The 19968-nt window shown below is 37.1% G+C and overlaps 2 protein-coding genes and 1 long non-coding RNA gene across 3 annotated transcripts; 2 read left to right on the forward strand and 1 right to left on the reverse strand.

The window, feature by feature from the left end:
* The first annotated feature begins 9587 nt into the window (after positions 1–9587).
* On the forward strand, positions 9588–18897 carry LOC119078874. Its single transcript, XR_005088079.1, has 3 exons — positions 9588–10295; positions 11059–11063; positions 18885–18897. It is a non-coding gene; the product is annotated as an uncharacterized LOC119078874 (long non-coding RNA).
* Positions 13315–14518, reverse strand: LOC119078873 (protein YIPF6). The gene is made up of 5 exons (XM_037186590.1): positions 14397–14518; positions 14201–14326; positions 13888–14138; positions 13664–13821; positions 13315–13608 (listed from the first exon to the last, which is right to left on the reverse strand). Exons 1-5 carry the CDS (start codon positions 14412–14414, stop codon positions 13490–13492), a joined length of 672 nt encoding a protein of 223 aa, XP_037042485.1. The 5' UTR covers positions 14415–14518; the 3' UTR covers positions 13315–13489.
* On the forward strand, positions 16441–18511 carry LOC119078871 (protein adenylyltransferase Fic). Its single transcript, XM_037186586.1, has 3 exons — positions 16441–17007; positions 17070–17263; positions 17394–18511. The coding sequence occupies exons 1-3, from the start codon at positions 16686–16688 to the stop codon at positions 18327–18329; spliced, it is 1452 nt and encodes a 483-aa protein (XP_037042481.1). The 5' UTR covers positions 16441–16685; the 3' UTR covers positions 18330–18511.
* Positions 18898–19968: the final 1071 nt, after the last annotated feature.

The following is a 19968-nucleotide window of genomic DNA, read 5'->3' on the forward strand; positions in this document are numbered from 1 at the left end:
TTGCTTAGTTGGCTATTTCCTATTCTACCATTTATTTAACTGTTACATTCGATATTTAGTTAACTCTGAATGAATGAATAAATGAATTAAAACCATATTCGCTTCGAACGTTGAAATTATTTCAGATTGCCGATGTTACATGGATTCTTGTTATGAATGTTACTATCACGGATTAAGCGGAACCTGAACCTGATCTTTAACTTAACCTGAATATACGATTTCACCAAAAATGTCAGGTTAACCTGACTTGAAGTTGCCAGACCTCACAGTTTACAGTTTCATTTTCGAGTTTTTTCAGGTTCATGCTGTTTCATTTGAATCAGGTGGTCCTTTAACAGATTCAGGTCAAACCTGACCTGTTCCAAGTGCGCTCATAAGGACAAAAATTAAAAAAATAATAATTGACTAGTAGCAGACATGCCTCTTTCATCACTATGACCAATTACACTAAAGTACCACCCATGAATCTACAGCGGGACGACCTTCGGAAAATTACAACACAATAAGTTCTGAAGCACTCACTCCATCAAACAATTTGCAGTACTCCGAGCTGATCAATATATGAATATATGAAAATAGCGATTAGCGCTACATTTGGAAAAATGGAATTGTGGTCTCTTCTGCAATGTTGTGATAAATTAAATTTATCAATTAATTAATTAAAGAATTAATTAAACAGGGGATGTTAACCGCAATTTGTCATCGTTATGTTATGCAGAAGTTAAGAGTCTTGCACTAAACTTACGTACGCAGAATGCCACTGCGTCCTACTGTCCTAGCACAGGGATGTCCACCACTGTTTGAACATAGTCGACGGAGTCGAAATATCAGACCGGCAAGGCTTTCAAATTTCGTGCCTTTCGAAGACACTTCCGATTTGACATAAATACAATTAAAGATGTATTATATGATGGCTTTGAGGGGTTAACCAGTCCAAAAAAAAGTTTTATCTCAAATTTAAATTCCACCGTTCAACCACAAAAAATGTACTCAAAATTTGCAAAATTCCGTCAGACACCAATTTCTACAGTAGTTAACCCCTCCGCAAAAAACACACGAAAACATCACACATTCAAAAGTTGATTTTTCTTTTGACTCAACGCTTTTCTTTACCGGCAATTGTTTCAGTTTGTCGGTTTCTTTTACTGAGTCAACAACTGGTTTTTAAAATAGAAAAATGGTATATGCTGATAATATTGGGTGTAAGTCAGAAGGAATGGTATGTAATGAATTGAACGTGCTTCTAGAACATCAGCCCAGTCAAGAGGAATTACGTCAAACAGAACAATTCAGATTAACAAGTGAAAAGTTACAATCTGACCAGTTGTCGTCATCACTATTTGTTGTCTATTTTGCGTTGATTATGGTGTTCTTGGGAATTGTTGTAAGAATTTTATATTTCGTGTGCGTTTACATGGAGTGCCGCGAAAGGTTTCACAGTTGTGTTTTGCGAAATAGCGAACCAAACGAATTCACAGGCTGGGAATTAGTCAATGAACATCAGATTCGAACATTGAATAGAAATTCACCAACAGTCCAAACTAATCAACATCACCGTAACTCAACAACAACTGAACAAATCAATAGTCCAAGTGCACCAGTCATAAATGATAATCAAAATGATTCAATAATTTCAATAAGAAATAACGAACAAATCGCAGAAGATCTGCCGCCAAGTTATGACGATTGCATGAAGAATGTACCCTCTTTTCACTAACGAGTCATACGTTATACTTCTTTAATTGTTGCGGAGAACAAATGCTAGTCAGTTCATGGTTATATTATTTATGCTTTTCTCAATTAAAAAAAATGGTTACACCTTTATTGGATGGCACACCTAAGCAAAACGAAATTTCGACAGAAATGTATATGGACGGAATGTAAGGATTTTTTTTCCATTTTTCTTTGTATACGAATGGATTTCAATAAATCATTGCGTTGAAGGGAAAAAATTGGATTTTTTTGTGCCTTTTTCCAGTCTCTATAAGTATATTAGTATAAAATTACAAAAACAATAGAAAAATCATGGGAATTGACAATACAATTGAATTAGATGAAATAAGTTCCATATCAAGGCAAAGCACCTAGCAGGGTAATAGAAAAAAATAAAGTAGTACCTTAATCGAAGTATGCTAATATTTTTATACCTTTTTTTTCTTAATGTCATTGCAAAATTACCATTAAGGCTGCTAATGGTATTATTGGTATCAAAATACTACTCTATTTGACGTGGTAAAACCTCTATTACCCTGCTAGGTGCTTTGATCAAGGCTGTCTGTTAAGAAATGTTCTAAGCACTCCAATGTGTGATCGAGTTATCCTTTGCGAGAAAATCAAGTTGAAGATTATCAAAGCAACAGAAGAAAAAAAGGGAAAATAAAAATCAGTTTTTGAACAAGAAGTTCAGGGGACAGCATCCCCAACTAAAGTGGTTTCAATGTAGTGAGTAGAATTCTTGACAAGTGGCGCAGCAGGAAAACAACAAGAAACTAATCTTGTCAGTGAAGCTCCCAACAACTATAATTTGCGATAATTTAGTTGTGTGTCGAAGAAAAGTTACACTACAGCGTCGTGCCGATGGAAAAATTTTATCGTCATCAATCCTTGCGAATACCGAAGCAAGATGAATATTCATGTGGGCGAAGCAGCAGAATACAATTAAGATTCGATTCGTATTACATAACCGAAATATGGCGACAGAAATTTGGAACAGTGAAGAAAAATACCAGTCATTCGTTTGTTTAAGAAAAATCAGTCGTTGCTCAGCCATTGTGATTGGGGTTAGCCGTGTCATTACAGTGGAACATAGTCGAACCAGAGTGATGGAGTTCGGAGTTGACCGCATGCAATCGAAATAACATTCGCTGGCAATGCTTCTCACACCGAGACAGAGTACATATGTTGGCTTACGGGCATCTATCGTTCAATATTGGCGGACGACTGTCTTCAAAAAATCGATAGTTTGATCGAAGCCTAACTGACACCATTCGTTAGTAAAGCTACGGACACGGAGACAGTAGACCTTGGAGTAAAATGCAGACGCTCGTTCACGAACATCTATCGTTTGGCATTGGCTTTTCGGTATAATCCACTCGTTCAGATCCAGTCGTTGGAGGACAAGTGAATTACAATTCAAGTGATATGCGAAGGACCGAACATGGACCAGCCGACCAGAGTCGTAATAGTTGGTTGCATCAATAGCCCTACCTACAGTATGAACAACAGCCATGACAGCTTTGAGCAACATAGACCTATCAGCAGCCAAATAGATGGTTGTTTGAAGCCAAGACCGGAAAAAGATTCTCAAAAGTGTCTTTAGATCTACTCGTGTCGGAGGATTCCACAGAACGAAAACCGTGACAATTCACGCCGTAAGTGCGGTCGAAATTCAAAAGTGTTTCAAACGTAGCGTCATTTTCATACAAGGAAGAGTTGAAATGTATTTTTGTATAGTAAGAGGTATCATAGATGGCATTAGGTTTGCAGCACAGCTTATCACTGAGCACTGTAATCCGTTTCAAGGGAACTTAAAAATTGGGGATGTCATCGAAATACGCCTATAACCAGAACTGGTGGGACAAGGCAATAGCATTATTACATGTCTAAGAATGTATATAGAGAAAAATACCAGCCACTGGTTTCCTCAGACGCAGTAAACTTTAACATAAAAATAACCGACACCAGCTTCATTTTCTATCGTGATCAAGTCATTCTTTTCGATAAAAAGACGTCCACCGAAACAGCCCCGACGACGGCCACTCGAGATGCTTGCACTTATATTTTTACTGTGGCAACTAACAACAGCTGGTTCACTTTCACGTCAATACCAACATAATCGTAAAAATCAATTACCCGTCTTGTCCTTACCCGCTTTCGCCGTTTATACGACACAATTACCGCTACTTATTCTATCCAATCGTACTATGAATTTCATAGTAATTTCATTCAGGGTCCATCATAATATTGAAAAAGCATAGGATCCAAAGGCATTTGTCCTTTTGCTTTTGATGAAGATACACGGGATTCAGATTCGCAGAATAATTTCTAAAACAGGAGGGGCACGATTCATGCAAAGATTTTCCCTACATAAAATCAATAGAACGTAACGCATACTTTCGAGAAAAAAAACTCAAAACACTGAACAATTTATTAATTAATCAAAATATTCCGAAAATGATGAAAGTTAAGAAGGATCGAAAAACCAAGATTCTGAAAGAACAGGTAAGACAGCCACGAAGGCTGAGTGACACCGAAATATTGATAAACGCACTCAGTACAGATAGTGTGTGAAATCAACTTAAAATCAACACCGTCTTCGTGATCAACTCAGAGTTGTCTCAACTTGTTCTTTCAGAACCTTGCAAACAGCAACCATTTACGCAAGAAGTGATTATTCCCTTGACTGAAAGTCTTATGGATAATAAACACCCTAAAATGTTTGTCACACAATGATCACTACTATGATTGAAAATGCATGAATGTATGACCAAAAACCTTAAATACAGAAAATGTTTGTCACACTTTGATGATTCGTTGATAACACGATAACTCGAGCAGCTTTCAACGGATTTCCAAAAACTTTTTTTTAATCGACAGGGAATTGAATTAATGAGGTTAAGTTCGAAGATGGGCTATTACGGTCGGGTGATCTTAGAGATATTCTCAAAAGAATTTTTGTCTGGTCGCTTGATTCCACGATAACTCGAGTAGCTGTCAACGGATTTCCAAAAACTTTTTTTTAATCGACGGGGAATTGAATTAATGAGGTTAAGTTTGAACATGGGCTATTACGGTCGGGTGTTCTTAGAGATATTCTCAAAAGAATTTTTGTCTGGTCGCTTGATTCCACGATAACTCGAGTAGCTTTCAACGGATTTCCAAAAACTTTTTTTTAATCGACGGGGAATTGAATTAATGAGGTTAAGTTTGAACATGGGCTATTACGGTCGGGTGTTCTTAGAGATATTTCCCAAAGAATTTTTGTCTCGTCCTTTGATAACACGATAACTCGAGTAGTTTTCGACAGATTTCCAAAAACTTTTTTTTATTTGACAGGGAATAAAATTACGAAGGCTACGTTCGAAGATGGGTCGTAACGGGCTGGTGATCTTAGAGATATTCCCAAAACAACTTTTGTTTCGTTCCTAGATAACACAATAACTTGACGTAATCCTCAACGGATTTCAAAAACTGTTTTTATTCGACGGGGAATTCCATTCCCGAGGATAAGTTTAAAGTTGGCCTATGACAGTGGGGGATCTCAGAGATATTCCTAAAAGAATTTTTGTATCATCATATTATCGTGTTATTAGTTGAGTAATTCTTAATGGTCCACAAAAGACAATTATCCTCCTAAGAAAGATATTTTTGGGTTAAGCTCGTTAATGGAATATACTGGAGTAATATTCTAGGACTTATTCCAAAATTTTGTGTGTGTAATATCTTTATATCGATGATAAGAAAAAAATTAAAGTTTGGACGAGTGTGAACTTTGCGGCCAGAGCGAAGCGAGGGCCGTAATCACACGAGTTTAATTTTTATTCAATATATAAGCAAGAAATTCGCCTCTTTCCAGGGTCTGCTAGAAGGCAATAAAACTTAAGAGACATCGATGCTTAGCTAAAATTGTATCCTACATTTGCGTATCTCGTGCTGCCTTTTTGATGGTATCTTTTCATCAGAATCCTTTTTTCAAAACACACGACCGCAATAACGACCACGAATGTATTAGCTTTCAACAGAAAGTAGATTTGTTGGTTGTAGTCACTTGACCAGTTCTGAAAAAAGTGATCAGTGTAACGAAATTTTCATAAACTGCCCAGTTTTCTCAGGGTTGGTCAAATTGCTACAACCAAATCTATTTTATGTTGAAAGCTGACACATTCGTGGTCGTTATTGCGGTTGTACATACTTGAAAAATGAATCTGGTGGAAATAGATTACCAAGAGACGGTATTTAAAAATCACCCAAATGTATACTTTTCAGCAAATCATCGATGCCTCTTAAGTACTGAAAATACGTATGAACCAGTATATGGTCAAGTCCTGGAATTTCTCATATACGTATTTTGTATCGAAAGTAGGGTACGCATACCCTGGTATACTTTTATGTACTTAGAGTGATTTTTTTTGCTCGGATTACAAAAATCTTCTTGAGAAAAGTAGTCAATCAGTCAAGGGATCTGACCCATCCAAAAGATGGGGCCTAGTTAGGGTAATTCAAAATGTATTTTTGTAGACTTCTCTCCAATAAGTTATATGGAAGAAGCAATAAATACAAAGAAGTTGAACTTTAAAAATTTTCCTTTGTGTAAAAATCCAGCGAATTTTTTATTATTATGTTAGATTTTCATACAAACCTGTCTGTCAGAATTATTTTTATAAGACAGGAAGTGCAGGTGATTACTTTCTTCACAGTATTTCATTAAAAAAAACTCAACAGGCTAAAAAAGCTGAATTTGACATAATGAAAAATGTTAACTGTGCGGCGGTTCGTTTCTTATTCAGCACTTTTCGTTCATTCCGTTGAACAAGTTAATCCGCGTCGAAAGTCAATATCGAAAGTTTTATCGAAAGTAAAACGCGAGTGACCGGTTTGTTTCGGGGACGCATTGAGATTGCACAGCAATCGGGATTTCAATTTACGGACATTTACGCATAGTTCAAGAATACGTTTATTCACGCAAAGTGTCGCGAGTTAATTGAAAAAGGAACTTTGAATTCGAACGAATTCCGGTAAAAGAGACGATTTGCACAAAAGTGAAAGAAATTTTTCTCTATTGTGTACGAAGCCGCGTGGCACACCCATTGTCCAAGAACGTATCGACAGCTAGCGACATCTGACGGGCAGTAGCTATTCCAAATAAATTTGCAACGAAACGTACGCTCACTATAAAAACGTCAGGAGTACCAACCTTCGATTAAAACGTCAACAAGAAAAAGCGCATCGTAAATCACGCTTTTGTGTATGTTGACAAACAGTTTTTTCACGTCAACTCTCAGCTTATGAACAATTTTCAAGATCTAAGTTTCATCGATCTTACGGATTTAAACGACACGGACGACATGGCAGGCGATGAAGATCAACAAAATAATGGTCAAGGCACCCTAGTGCAACGTGTTGCAGTAAAAGTTCCAGCGTTCTGGGAAGAATCACCTGACATTTGGTTCGTTCAAGTAGAAGCCCAATTCGCAGTAGCTGGTGTTGTGACCGACGATTCTAAATTCAATACTGTGGTCGGGGCGATCGATACAAAGGTTTTGAATAAAGTCCGTGACGCAGTACTTAATCCACCAGCCGGCAGAAAGTATGAAAACCTCAAAGAACCAATGCGGAGTACGACTCCGTAAATGAAACTCACGGATCAACTTAACAATTAATTTATTTCGCTAAATTTGCTTACGCTAAACGAGTATGATACGGTTGATCGTACGCGACGGAATGAACGAATATAATGCAATTTCTGTCGAGCTGTAGAAAGTGATATGCGAGCGGTGAATATGCAAAAGTGCTGAATAAGAAACGAACCGCCGCAACTGCTTGTGTACTTATTGATAACTAGTGTAGTACCCGGTTTTGCTCAAGTTTATTTTAAAGACAAAATATTACGTTACATTTCGTAAAAGGATTAATTCCCTTGGAATGAACTAAACGATTTACGTTCCATTTCGTAGAAGGATGATAAGCCTTTACGGTCTCAATCTCAACTCAACAAAATCTCGAGTTGTGCTAAGATATTCCATATTGCGCCATAAATTTCCCCTAAAAAAGTTGTCCACGCGTTAAAAATAAATTTTCCCTAAAAAACATTTTCTCGCATCAAAATAAAAATTTGCTTTTAAATGGCTTTTACATTCGCCTTTCATCGAAAATCACGAAAAACACAAAAATTATCAATTTAATCCGAAACTAAGCGTTCGTTTTTGAAGAAAGAAAGAGAAGTCTTTCAGTTTATACACGGCGCTTTCCAGTTTGTTAACTCTAGGTGAACAATTTCCAATATTTAATCACTAGATATTATAAATTTGTCTATGTGTTAGCGGGGAACATTTTGACATTTTCTAAATATGCGAATTCGAATAAAAGTCGTGTTTTTGATGATAGGCGGTCGTTAAAATATTTTGCATGCGTCATAGGAAAAAATTTTCTTTCACGTTGAAGAAACGCATACACGACGTTAACAGTCAAAAAATAATTCGTGCATCAAATAACGCATGAAAATGAAATTTTTTCGCGCGTTTTTCCTAACTTTACCTTATAAGTTTCAAGTCTGGGCTCCTATAGAGAGACAAACAAACAAACCAACAAACAAACATTAAACTTTATATTATAGATGATTATTTCGGGCAATTGACTATCTACAAATACCTGCATACAACGTTCCGTACACCGATAAATTTACGCTTTATCCACGCTTTATCTCACTATCATTTAACACTCCTATGAATGAATCGGTGATACGAAAACGGTGTATAAAATAGATTTTTTTTGTCAAACAGCTTCTTGTGGTGAGGTTTCAATTCCCAAAAATGGCATATTTCGACTATATTGGGTGTATTAACGAGGGAAAATATACGTTTATGGAGTGTGCATTAAAACAAGCTGATGCGCTAGCAGAATATCAGCGTCGAGAAGTGGAATTAAGGGAGATAGAACGAGTGAGAGCAGAAAGTCAAAAGAAACATTCTGAACAGCTCGGAAGATATATGATCTATTTTACTGTGATTGTCGTGATAGTGGGAATTGTCTTACGAATTTTATATCGTGTGTGCGAATGTGAAAAAAAGGAAAGTACTCGTAGGATGCGCAGACGTCATTATCGAAATCGTCAACCAATTCAACCAGAATTCACAGAAGTGGAATTAATCAATGAACATCAGACACAAACATTGAATCATCATTCATCAGAAGACCAAACTCATCAAATTCGTCGTAACTCAACAACAATTGAACAAGTCAACAGTCCAACTGCACCAGCTCTGAATGATGTTCAACGTAATTCATTAATTGCAACAAAAAACGACGAACAAATACCAGACGACCTGCCGCCAACTTATGATGATTGTGTGAATAATGTACCGGCTGTGCAGCGTGCTTAGAGTATAGTATACGAGTTATCGTCTTGTTTTCTTCATTGTTTGGGGAAATAAATGCGAATCAAATTAAGTTATCGTTCTTTTCAAATAAAATCTTTTGGTTACACCTTGTTCACACACCGAAATCGAAACCTTGACCTCAATCATGTACGTTCTGAGCTGATGTCTCCGTACATTCCCGATGAAGGGAGGTATAAAATCTATGGACCATTGTGATACTTAAGATTTGGGAAAATATTTTCCCAAAAATAGTTCCTGGTTTAATCTCTGATAGTGATCTTAACATTTCGTTTTCCACTTGTTCTAGGAGTTGAAGCGGCTAGCATTGCATGGTAACCACGGAGAGCGCTGCCGTGATACTTAAGTCTAACAACAGTCCTGGACTAACAAAAAGATCGGACTAGCTGCTCATTGATTTCACATCAATATCTAACTTCAAAGTCCGGTGCTGTCCTTTCGGTGGTTCTTACTTCATTTTCATTCATACAAATACTTCCATTCAATAACTTTCATTCATCACATCAATCAATCATACAACAAGCGAAGCCTGAGCTGTTTACAAACGGTAAGCGTATCGCGATTTAACCGTCAAATCACTTCAGTTGTCAAAATAAAGGACAACGTCGGGTCGAACTATAACGTCCTCACTCGTCAAAATTAAAATTCGGAATGTACTATTACTACATATGTCCATATGTTAATGTATGAAGAGACGAAAGCAGAAAGGGAACGTCTCACCATAGCGAATTATTAGAAAAATGGGATTTCATTCATTTAGAAACGGAGAAAAATCAGTAAAATTTCATTTTTCTTATTATTCACTATGGTGACACGTTCCCTTTCTGCATTTAAATATTCCTATATATGTCAATCAATGTGGTATGACTAAAGGTCATCGCTTGTTTTTGTCGTTTCTGCCGATAAAAGAATAGTTAGCCGTTTCTGTATGTAATTGCGCTATATGCGACGTTAAAATTGAATGACTTCCGTAGTCGTTGATGTTTTTTGTACCGAACTTCGACGAGTACTCATCAGAACTAATTTCACGATTTTTATTCATCTATACCGTTCAGGTTTTGTTTCAACAGTTTTATGATTCAATTCTAAAGTTCAATAAACGTTGTCAAGGGCTTTTCAAGAGAAATCTTAAGTTTAGTGTTCATTGATGATGATGCAAAGTAAATGTTTTGTTCTGTTTGTGTTCTTGATTGTGATGGAAATTACGTACACCCAATCACAGTCAACGTATTTATCAGAGTCACAGTTAGCAGTACAGCAGCAGCAGCAGCAGCAGCAAGAACAACAAGAAGAAATGATTGAACGATCAGGAAAACCATTTTCTCCTATTGCCCGGCGGGTTATCTACGCTCCCGAATATTGTGTACCTCCGATGGCTCTCGATCGACTTGGGCGTTGCCGGATTGTGTGGTAATGTGGGGCAATGGAATTTAGATAGTTAGAGTTTAGAATTATGAGGTGCAAGGGTTGAAAACAAAAATGACGAAATGGAAATCCTAAATTGTTTTGAATATTTTTTCACTTAAAGAGGACAACACCAGCTAAGCTTTTGGTTGTGTTTTTCAACCACAGTTTTGCAAGACCTATTGTAAAGGCAGGTAAGAGGTCGTTCATAAACTTAAATATCAAGCTTGCGAGCAGTTCATACAATTTTATTTATTTGAGTGTATTTATGTCATTTAATGTGAAAGGAGGAGGGTACCTCTAAATCAGTGATTTTTACGTGACTTGATTTATAAACGGCCTATAAAAATAATTGCGAATATATCAAGAGACAAAGTGCATGTAAGTTTTAGATAAGACATACACACTACTTAAGACACAGCAGCTCCCTAGCGCCGTCTGCTTCTATAGACAATATTTTGTGCCACTCTTATCTAAGAAAGAAAAAATTCTACAAGTCTATAAGAAATAACGTCGGTGCTAGAGAGCTGCTATATCTTAGGTAATGTGATGCCGGTAAATGCAAAAGTTACAACTACATTTATTGTGTTTTGCCGGTGCTGGAGAGCTGCTATACCTGAGACGAAAATTTTTTCTTTTCACACTTTTGCCTGAGACTCGGAACAGGTCAGGTATGCCTTGATCTAAAAGTGAAACTCAAGTCAACCTGACAATATTTGAATCAGAATTATCCAAAGATCTCAGATATACCCGAAACCTGATCTGATTTACCTGAGTTTTTATTGATGTTCGAACTTTAGGTAAATTGGCTTTTGTTTGAATCCTTGATGGAAATCATTCCTATATGCAACTCATGAAATTCAGTTTATACTGGACCATTAAAAATATAAAAAACAAAACTATGCACGGATTGTTTTCGGTGCGAGAGAACTTTTCGCGAAATGATTGTTAACATCACTTTTATTGTTAACTGCACTGTATGCCAAGTATTTGATACAAAATCTTCTACTTCAATTGTTTTGACATCTATTTGCTATAATAAGCAAACATATAACCTCACTTTATCGCTATTTTTGTCGACTGAGATACACTATAGGCCTACCCAAAGTATACAACCACATCATTTTTCGTACCAAGACAGGAAATGACGGTTTTTTCTAAAAAAAAAATACATTTTCTGTCGAGGGACAAACAAGGTTTTGTGCATCGGACAACTGAAATATACAAAACACATCAATTTACTTTACATGCTTATAAATCGTAAAGAAATGAATTTTACTTTACTAGTGCGGTAAAGTGGCTATTCCCTCACTAGTGAAAACCTTTTCCCTCGCTCGTAAAGTAAAACGTTATACTTTACACGTGAAATAATTTGATATCCCGTATCACGATGAGTAAAAGTACCTCGGGCTGAAGCTCTCGGATACTTTTACTCATCTGGATACGAGATATCAAATTACTTCACTGGTATAGCAATGTACTATTTTCCCGCACGATATATCGTTCGGTAAAACCTGACATTTCAAAACAAACGAGCCGTCAGAACAGTCGGAGCGTTTGCTGCGACTGAGCCCCGTACAAACCCGTACATCTATTGCGCACGTGACCCTACTTCGTCCGTCGCCCTACTCTTACCGTAAGCCTATTGCGCCCGTAAACGTCGTAAAATTCTTATGCAATGTGTACGTCTTAAAAATTGCGCATAGCGCAATTACGAAGCCCCGTACGACGTTCCTTTCAAAAGTAACACAAACTACACTTCCCACTGATCAGTGATTTTGGAATTATCATTTTCACCTATTTATATTGATTTTACAAAAATCCAAAATGGCGGCCGACGACCATTTTGTTAGGAGGTGGAAAGTACAACGGCTGCTTTACATTCGTTAGTACCTTTCAAACAAAAAAAAATTCATGAAATTCGGTTAAATTTTACTCGAGATATTAACAAAAAACACCACCTTCACTGTACGGCCGAGTAGCCACATATAAGCTCACTCCAAGAGACCTAGCTCACGCTCCGGTAAACCGAATTTCATAAACTTTTTTTTCCCTGATTGGTACGGTCAATACCTATCTAATATATTAAAATCCATCTAAATCCGTTCAAATATGACTAACCTACAAGCAAAAACGGCTTGCCGCCCTGTACCTAGTTCACACCAAGGGGTCTAACTCACGAGTCGGTCATCCAATTTCCATAAACTTTTTTTTGTGGATAGGTATTGTAAATACCTTTCATTTGATGTATCACTTACAAGTGTAGCCTTTAAATGGCCAGAGAAATCTTTGGAAAACGTTAAAGCACTTATGGGGCCCCAGCTCTGGAGGGGTCGACCCAAAATCGCCCATCTTCGAACTTAGCCTCACTATTTCAACTACCTTTCAGGGAAAAAAAAAAAATTTTGAAATCGGATTTGATTTACTCAAGATATCGACGTGACAGACGGACAGACGGACAGACGGACAGACAAAATTTTTATTGCGAATTCGTTATATATGAACATAGGCAAACACTTTGCCCTTACCGTCTGCTTCGAATTCCATCAATTACACACGGCATCGTAATCCTATAAGCCCCTTCGTACTTCGTACGGGGCTAAAAATCATGGCAAAATATGGCGTATTTCAGTCGTGCGGTGCACAAAATATTATTTCCGTCTTAGAATTGACACAGATTTTAAACCGTGTTCTTATGAGACCAAATCTCTCTCAAACTCTCAGACCGAATTTGAACCCGTTAAAGTTTCGGTGCAGGCAAACTTCATTTATCCATATCCATTGCCATCTCAAATGGTACAGTACGTAGTCGTGTGATTTGTATATTACAAGCATCCAGTAAATTTTATTTAAATATAGTTGAATTTGTGTGTTACAGTAATTGGTTGTTGTAATTCACTTAACTTTAAAGAAAATAATTCAAAATCCTTACATGTAAACGACTTGAACGACCAAATTTTACGCATTTTTCTTTACATCGACGAATGTGAAATGACCAGCCACGATATGATGAAATAGAACAGGAATATTGGATAGACAGCTAATGGTTTCCGATTTACCGGTTGACTGTCTCCGAGAAAAATGTGTGAAGCTGAAAAGAATGCAACATTAGGTCTAGTCAAGCTGTGATCACTACAAATGTTTACCGTAAGTCGCCCAAATGAAACCCATAACTGTTGTCAGTAGCCGAACGAAAAACAGTAATTTCGTTTGTGGTGCTAGTAATATTACTCTACAGATGATCAGCGCTGCAGCAACTGGTGTCAAACAATATCCGAGAACGCATACCGATTGAAAGAACGATCTGCGTAAGAAAAGAAATTGGAAAAGTTGTAGAAAATGACCAGATCGTACATAGTTAACAACGTACATGTTTCCGCCTAATAACTTCGAATTGAGTGTGACAATCATCGCACCAATCCACACTATCACAAACACTTCCGCAAATTCCGGTCCTCCGTCGTACGATTTATCGCCTGATTCGGAACCCTGTAAAATCGTTGCCATAAATGTGCACAGAACTAACGGTCCCCACAGGTCCCATTCCTTCAGCAGACTGGACTTCTCTTTGGGATACAAAACGTGATAAAATTTACTGCCCACGGCCTTCACGTCGCGTAACTGTGTTCAACGTAAACAAATTTTGGATTTGAATGATAACTTTTAGAGGTTCAGAATCTTACGATTGTTTCTTTAATGGGTTCATCCAGTGTGTTGAAATCGGGTGCTCCAGGTTGCGATGTATTTTTCTTTGCGGCTGTGGGAATTGACATGTCACCAGCGAGACTGTCGTTGAAGTCATCATACATCTGAAGGAAACGCGAGGGAAATCTTTTATTTTTGTTACTGTCTCGCTGTAAATGCACAGCTATTACTTACATCCACTTTTGTATCCATGACTAATTCGTTACTTTATTTTCACTGATTTTAGTTCATACGTACACCATAACGTCAACAATAAAATTATCACCAATCAAGATATGGAACTGTCAAAAAGTTGTATTTCGTCTAAATGTCAAATGAAAGAAATTAAGTGGTGTACACACGCAGGGCGCCAATTCTCTTAAATTAAAGATTTCGTAACTTCACCTTGCTTAAAAAGTACGAATCGTATGGACCACTCATAGCTTTAAGTTGACAACTGTCAAGTTACGAATTCTTAAATTTAAGAGAATCGTCGCACAGAACCAATGAGAGAAGTAGGTGGCATTTTTGACGGAAACGATGAAAGAATGATATGCTGTTATTGCGATGATTGTATTTTTATCCATTACTCGATAAAAAGGTTAGAGTGTACGACGAAAGTGACTGTTTCGGAATAGCCTCTGATTTTACATCGATGTTTGAAATTTTCAAAGCCAATTTTGACCAATTTTCTGAGGGGCTGACCAGTATCCAATTAGTGTTTTTTTCACCTTATTTCATGACAACAAACGACTCATCAACACTTTGACCAAAACTTTATCGTAAAATACCAAATACCCTGTCTTTACTATAACAAGACCGCTGAAGGTAATGCAAATGCGAAGTTATGCACGTATCACTACTTTTAGGTGAATTTAGTTTCGGTATGTTGTACACATATTGAATTCGTTTGGGCCAAGTTGCAGCTTATGGTGAGGTGAATTCGATTGAATCGATTCCATGCAAACTTAGTGGGTGCAACCAAAGAGTGTTATGATGAAAGAGAAAGAAATATTTTGACAGGTATGTACCCCAAGGCAAGTTATAATTAAATAGTCTTCGGTTCTCTCGCTCTGGTCATAACACTCTATGAAAGTATAACAGTCTATAGTTAATAGTTATGATGAAATAGGATGGAAAAATTTATATGAAAATGTGCAATGACAAGTACCCCAAGGCAAGTATAAATTAACTGGTCTTCGGAACTCTCGCTCTGATCATAAGAATCGTCTATAGGTATACATGGTCTAATGTCAAAATTTGGAGAGGAGAAAATAGCGATTTCATATAAACAAACTCACCTTTCAATGAAAATCATTGAAAGGTTATTTTTAAAAAAATATGAAATCGCTATTTCCTCCGGGTTGAATGGACAGACGATACCTGGTTTGTATTTTCATTTGGTGCAACAACATCAGTCACAAGAAAATATGATGATAGCAACGTTACAAAAATGAATTCGCCTGAATGTCGAGATCCGAAATTTCTCTGAGTGTATACTTTGAATGAAACTAGAGACTAAACTAGAGATCTGCGGATTTATCGTCAACGCACTCACAATTTATGTCAAAATATTATAAAAATGAGTTCTCTGTTCGCTTACAAAATACCTAAGTTCTTCGCCCGACATTAGACCATACCTGGTTTATAGACTGTGATGATCAGAGCGAGAGTTCCGAAGGCCAGTTAATTATAACTTGCCTTGGGATACTTGTCATTGCATGTTTTCATATAAATATTTGACATATCTCCCAAGACAAGTTAAAATTGGTCTAATTTATATTTCTTTCTCCCTTATTAGAGCGAGAAAAACGAAGACCATTTAATTATAACTTGCCTTGGGGTACTTGTCAAAGTATTTGCTTCTCTTTCAACATGTTATGATGGGAGTGAGAAGACCGAAGACCAGTTTATTATAACTTGTCTTGGGGTACTTGTCAAAATATTTCTTTCTCTTTTATCATAATACTCTATACTTTCATTAGACATATGACTAGAGTATGGTTTCTGATTCGTGTAATACGCATTGCACATCAATGCCTTCGTTTTATTAACTTAGAGGTGTCTTAATCTGTTCTTTCAGAACATAGGCAATACCTCCCAATACTGATCGAAACCGTCGAAACCTCAATCTTCTTCTTTCACAGTTCACTTTCATGTCCGCAACATATGACATGACAGTATTCGCAAAAATGAACAGCCTGTCATTGATGACATTTCCATTATTTATTGAGGCGAGAAATACACATTTTTCACTTGTTATCAAACCCATACGCGACCAATACACATTTAATTTAAAGATTTGTTTTTCTTGATAGCGTCAGAGCATATGTTTTTCTGCGCTATTTGCTTGGAAGTACACGTCAGTTTATTTCCTCAAAACGGAACATTGTTTATCACACACATGCAAATTGTGTGAGTTTTTTTTTGCGTAGAAGGAAAAGTGTAATCTGAGTGTCAAATGTGTATCTAGTGGGTAGGATTATGAAATTATTTAATAAATTAATACTCTACCGTTGGTGGCATAAACATAAAGAGATGTGGAAAATCCAATGGAAACCAAGAAATTCGTTTATCTTCTACTTGATCATATTCATCAGTGGTGTAATATGTTCGTGTGTAGTGTTCAGTATTTTAAGCTATAAGGCAAACCGTGCAACTAGGCATACGATGACGTATGAAAATTACCTACAAGTTAGAGACGACTTCTCCGTTCGAGGTCCACTTTATGATGGCATGGATAGTGGTGGAGGAGTTAATCGTGTGAAAAGAAGTAAAACCTCACGTGGGAAGAGCAAACCAGAAGGTAAACTACTGAATTTCAGCATAGACGATGAAGGTGTTGTGTACATTTTGATGATTTTTTAGATCAACAAGAGGCGTTGAGCACACTTAAAGTTGCACTTGAATTCAAAACATTGGGAAAGGATGACAAAGCACTTCGACTGTTTAAACATGCCCTGGCATTGGCACCGAAAAATCCAGAAGTTTTAACCCAGTATGGTGAATATTTAGAGCACAACCGGCGGGACATTTTATCGGCGGACCTAATGTACTTTCAAGTAAGTTGAAGCGATGAAAAAGTGGAATTATGACACTCCGTACACAACCAGCTTTGACAACACACTTAACAATTGACAAACTTTATTCACCCATCTAACCTGAAGTTTTTATCAATAATCACACATTCAGGCACTATCCGTGAACCCAGAACACAGTGCGGCTCTGGCTAATCGTATGAGGACCGCTACCATTGTAGAAGAGTTGGATCAGGAGAGGTTGAATCGATTAGATGCGAAAAGAGATGCTCTGTCCGGCATACATGAATCGAATGCCGCGTTGAGACGGGCAAAGAAAGAGGCGTACTTCCAGAATATTTATCATTCGGTTGGCATTGAAGGAAATACCATGACGCTAGCCCAGACGAGATCAATTCTAGAGACACGAATGGCTATTAGCGGAAAATCGATCGACGAACATAATGAAATTTTGGGCCTTGATGCTGCCATGAAATTCATCAATGCCAGCTTAGTCAACCGGAATGATGGCATTACGATGAAGGACATCTTGGAGGTTCACAAGCGTGTGTTAGGACATGTGGATCCGGTAGAAGGAGGCGAATTTCGACGAACGCAAGTGTATGTGGGTGGGCACATACCGCCTGGACCAGGCGATTTAGCGGTTTTGATGAGCAGTTTCGAGGAATGGTTGAATTCGGATCGGGCATTGTCAATGCATCCAGTGAAATATGCAGCGCTAGCACATTACAAACTGGTGCATATTCACCCGTTTACCGATGGTAACGGACGTACGTCAAGGTTACTAATGAACACAATTCTGATGAGATACGGCTATCCACCCGTAATAATACCCAAGCAATGGCGACACAAATACTACGATTTTTTACAATTAGCCAACGAAGGTGATGTACGCCCGTTCGTACGATTTGTTGCCGATTGCACCGATAAAACGCTGGATCTATTTTTATGGGCTACGAGCGAATTGTCGCATCAAATACCTCTATTATCGCAGAATGAGTTCAGTCATTCGACGATAATTGAAGATATTGACGAAGAACCGGAAACCGGAAGTGATACAACCATGAACGATGAATACCTAAGATTTTAAGATTATTTTATGTGAAAATTGTACAGTTTTTACGCACAACCATTCGAATCTGTGATCAATTGTCTACCTGTCAATTTTTAGTGTGAACAATGTGTAAGTAGAGTCAGAAAATCTAATTTATTTATTCAATCCAATTGTAACGATTGTTTGTTAATTAAATTAATTTAGTTTTTTTGTTCAATTGTCTGGTGTGTTTTAAATTTAACGAACCCATACCGACATCTAGGCGCTATTCGAATGGAGCTTATGAAAGCTTTTACCCATAAGAGCATGCGACAAGATAGTGCATCTGACTACAAGTTGGAATGGCTCAGTGGTTACGTATTAGGGTGTAGCGGTTTTTACAAAATGTGTTAGTTCTTTTAAGGATGATCATCAGGTGATTGTCAAAGTTCCCCGATGGTGATTTTGAGACTTTAATCTCGCCACAAAATTTGATGAAAATGTGCAAAAATGTAAATTAAACTTTAAATATGCTAAATGGACCGCGGTGAGTCAAATACAACATCTGATTTGATTTTGGACACCTCAATTTGATATTTATCTGACAAAAAGTTGTGTTTTTGGTACATGGAATATTGGTGGCGAAAGTCGAATTACCTCAAATCAATAATTTTTTAGCTTATAATGTATTCTCAGGTTCTTACAATGCGAAACCTTGAATTTTAAGAGTTTTCTGAGCTAATTTACGTACTGTTGACGAGTTCTAGAGCCAGTAGCTACGTCTCGTTGCATTTTCAAATTTTAATGTATTTAATGTTGTAATGTTGAAATATACAGAAAACAAAATTATCTAATTTTCATTTTCATACGTAGAACAAAAATGTGATAATTCCTAATTTTTGATAATTGTATTAGCCTCAGGCCTAGATTTTTACCAGTTTATCGGAGAGTTAAATTTTTCAATGTCGATAAACTTTGACATCAGGAATTTATCTTTTTTCTTATGATTTTCGGAATTATTTGATTATTTGATAGACAAAACTGTGATAACAAACCTGTGAAGCGGCAACAGTATAATAATAATGTATGTATATCATTTTAACTCAATTCGTTCGGGCTACAACCCACGAAATTGCCTAAAATATACTGTCCACAACAGATACGTCACTTTCGACCCTTACGCATATATTTTTCAACATTTGTCCCCACTAGACAGCATATAATAGTTATTTACGTATCTGTCTGGACGATATATTTTGGGCAATTGCGCTGATTGTAGCCCGAACGAAGTGAAAACGAAAATGACATAAAAATGTAAGCCAGGGCGAAGGCAGAGCATATAGCATCAGCAGGAAGCATATGATAAATCAAAAACCCCTTTAGTTATCACATTCCCTTATGATTTTAGAATGAAGTGCTAGATTTGTCATTTACTCACGCGATGGAACAGCCAATGTAGTGGGTAGGGAATTTCATATAATAACCGAATCAGATTTGCAGCATTATGAAAGTTCGAGTCAAACGCAATCTATCGCTTGCATCCACACGCCCCACATTATCTACTTTCGACACAGCATTCGTGGACTAAAAAAATCGAATCGGTAAAGTGCTTCTCATTATATAGTTTCCTTCAATAAAAATTGAATTCGACACCTCTGGCAAAAATTTACTCGCACAGACTATATAGCTCGTGAAA

This window comes from Bradysia coprophila, unplaced genomic scaffold (genome assembly GCF_014529535.1).
Source record: "Bradysia coprophila strain Holo2 unplaced genomic scaffold, BU_Bcop_v1 contig_297, whole genome shotgun sequence".
Lineage (NCBI taxonomy): Eukaryota > Metazoa > Arthropoda > Insecta > Diptera > Sciaridae > Bradysia > Bradysia coprophila.

Coding starts and splice junctions, on each gene's coding strand:
- LOC119078871 (XM_037186586.1), top strand. CDS start 16,686: ATGAAATTATTTAATAAATTAATACTCTACCGTTGGTGGCATAAACAT. Junction 17,008..17,069: donor TGGGAAGAGCAAACCAGAAG/GTAAACTACTGA, acceptor ATGATTTTTTAG/ATCAACAAGAGGCGTTGAGC. Junction 17,264..17,393: donor CGGACCTAATGTACTTTCAA/GTAAGTTGAAGC, acceptor TCACACATTCAG/GCACTATCCGTGAACCCAGA.
- LOC119078873 (XM_037186590.1), bottom strand. Junction 14,139..14,200: donor AACCCATTAAAGAAACAATC/GTAAGATTCTGA, acceptor CGTTGAACACAG/TTACGCGACGTGAAGGCCGT. Junction 13,609..13,663: donor TTTCATTTGGGCGACTTACG/GTAAACATTTGT, acceptor CATTCTTTTCAG/CTTCACACATTTTTCTCGGA.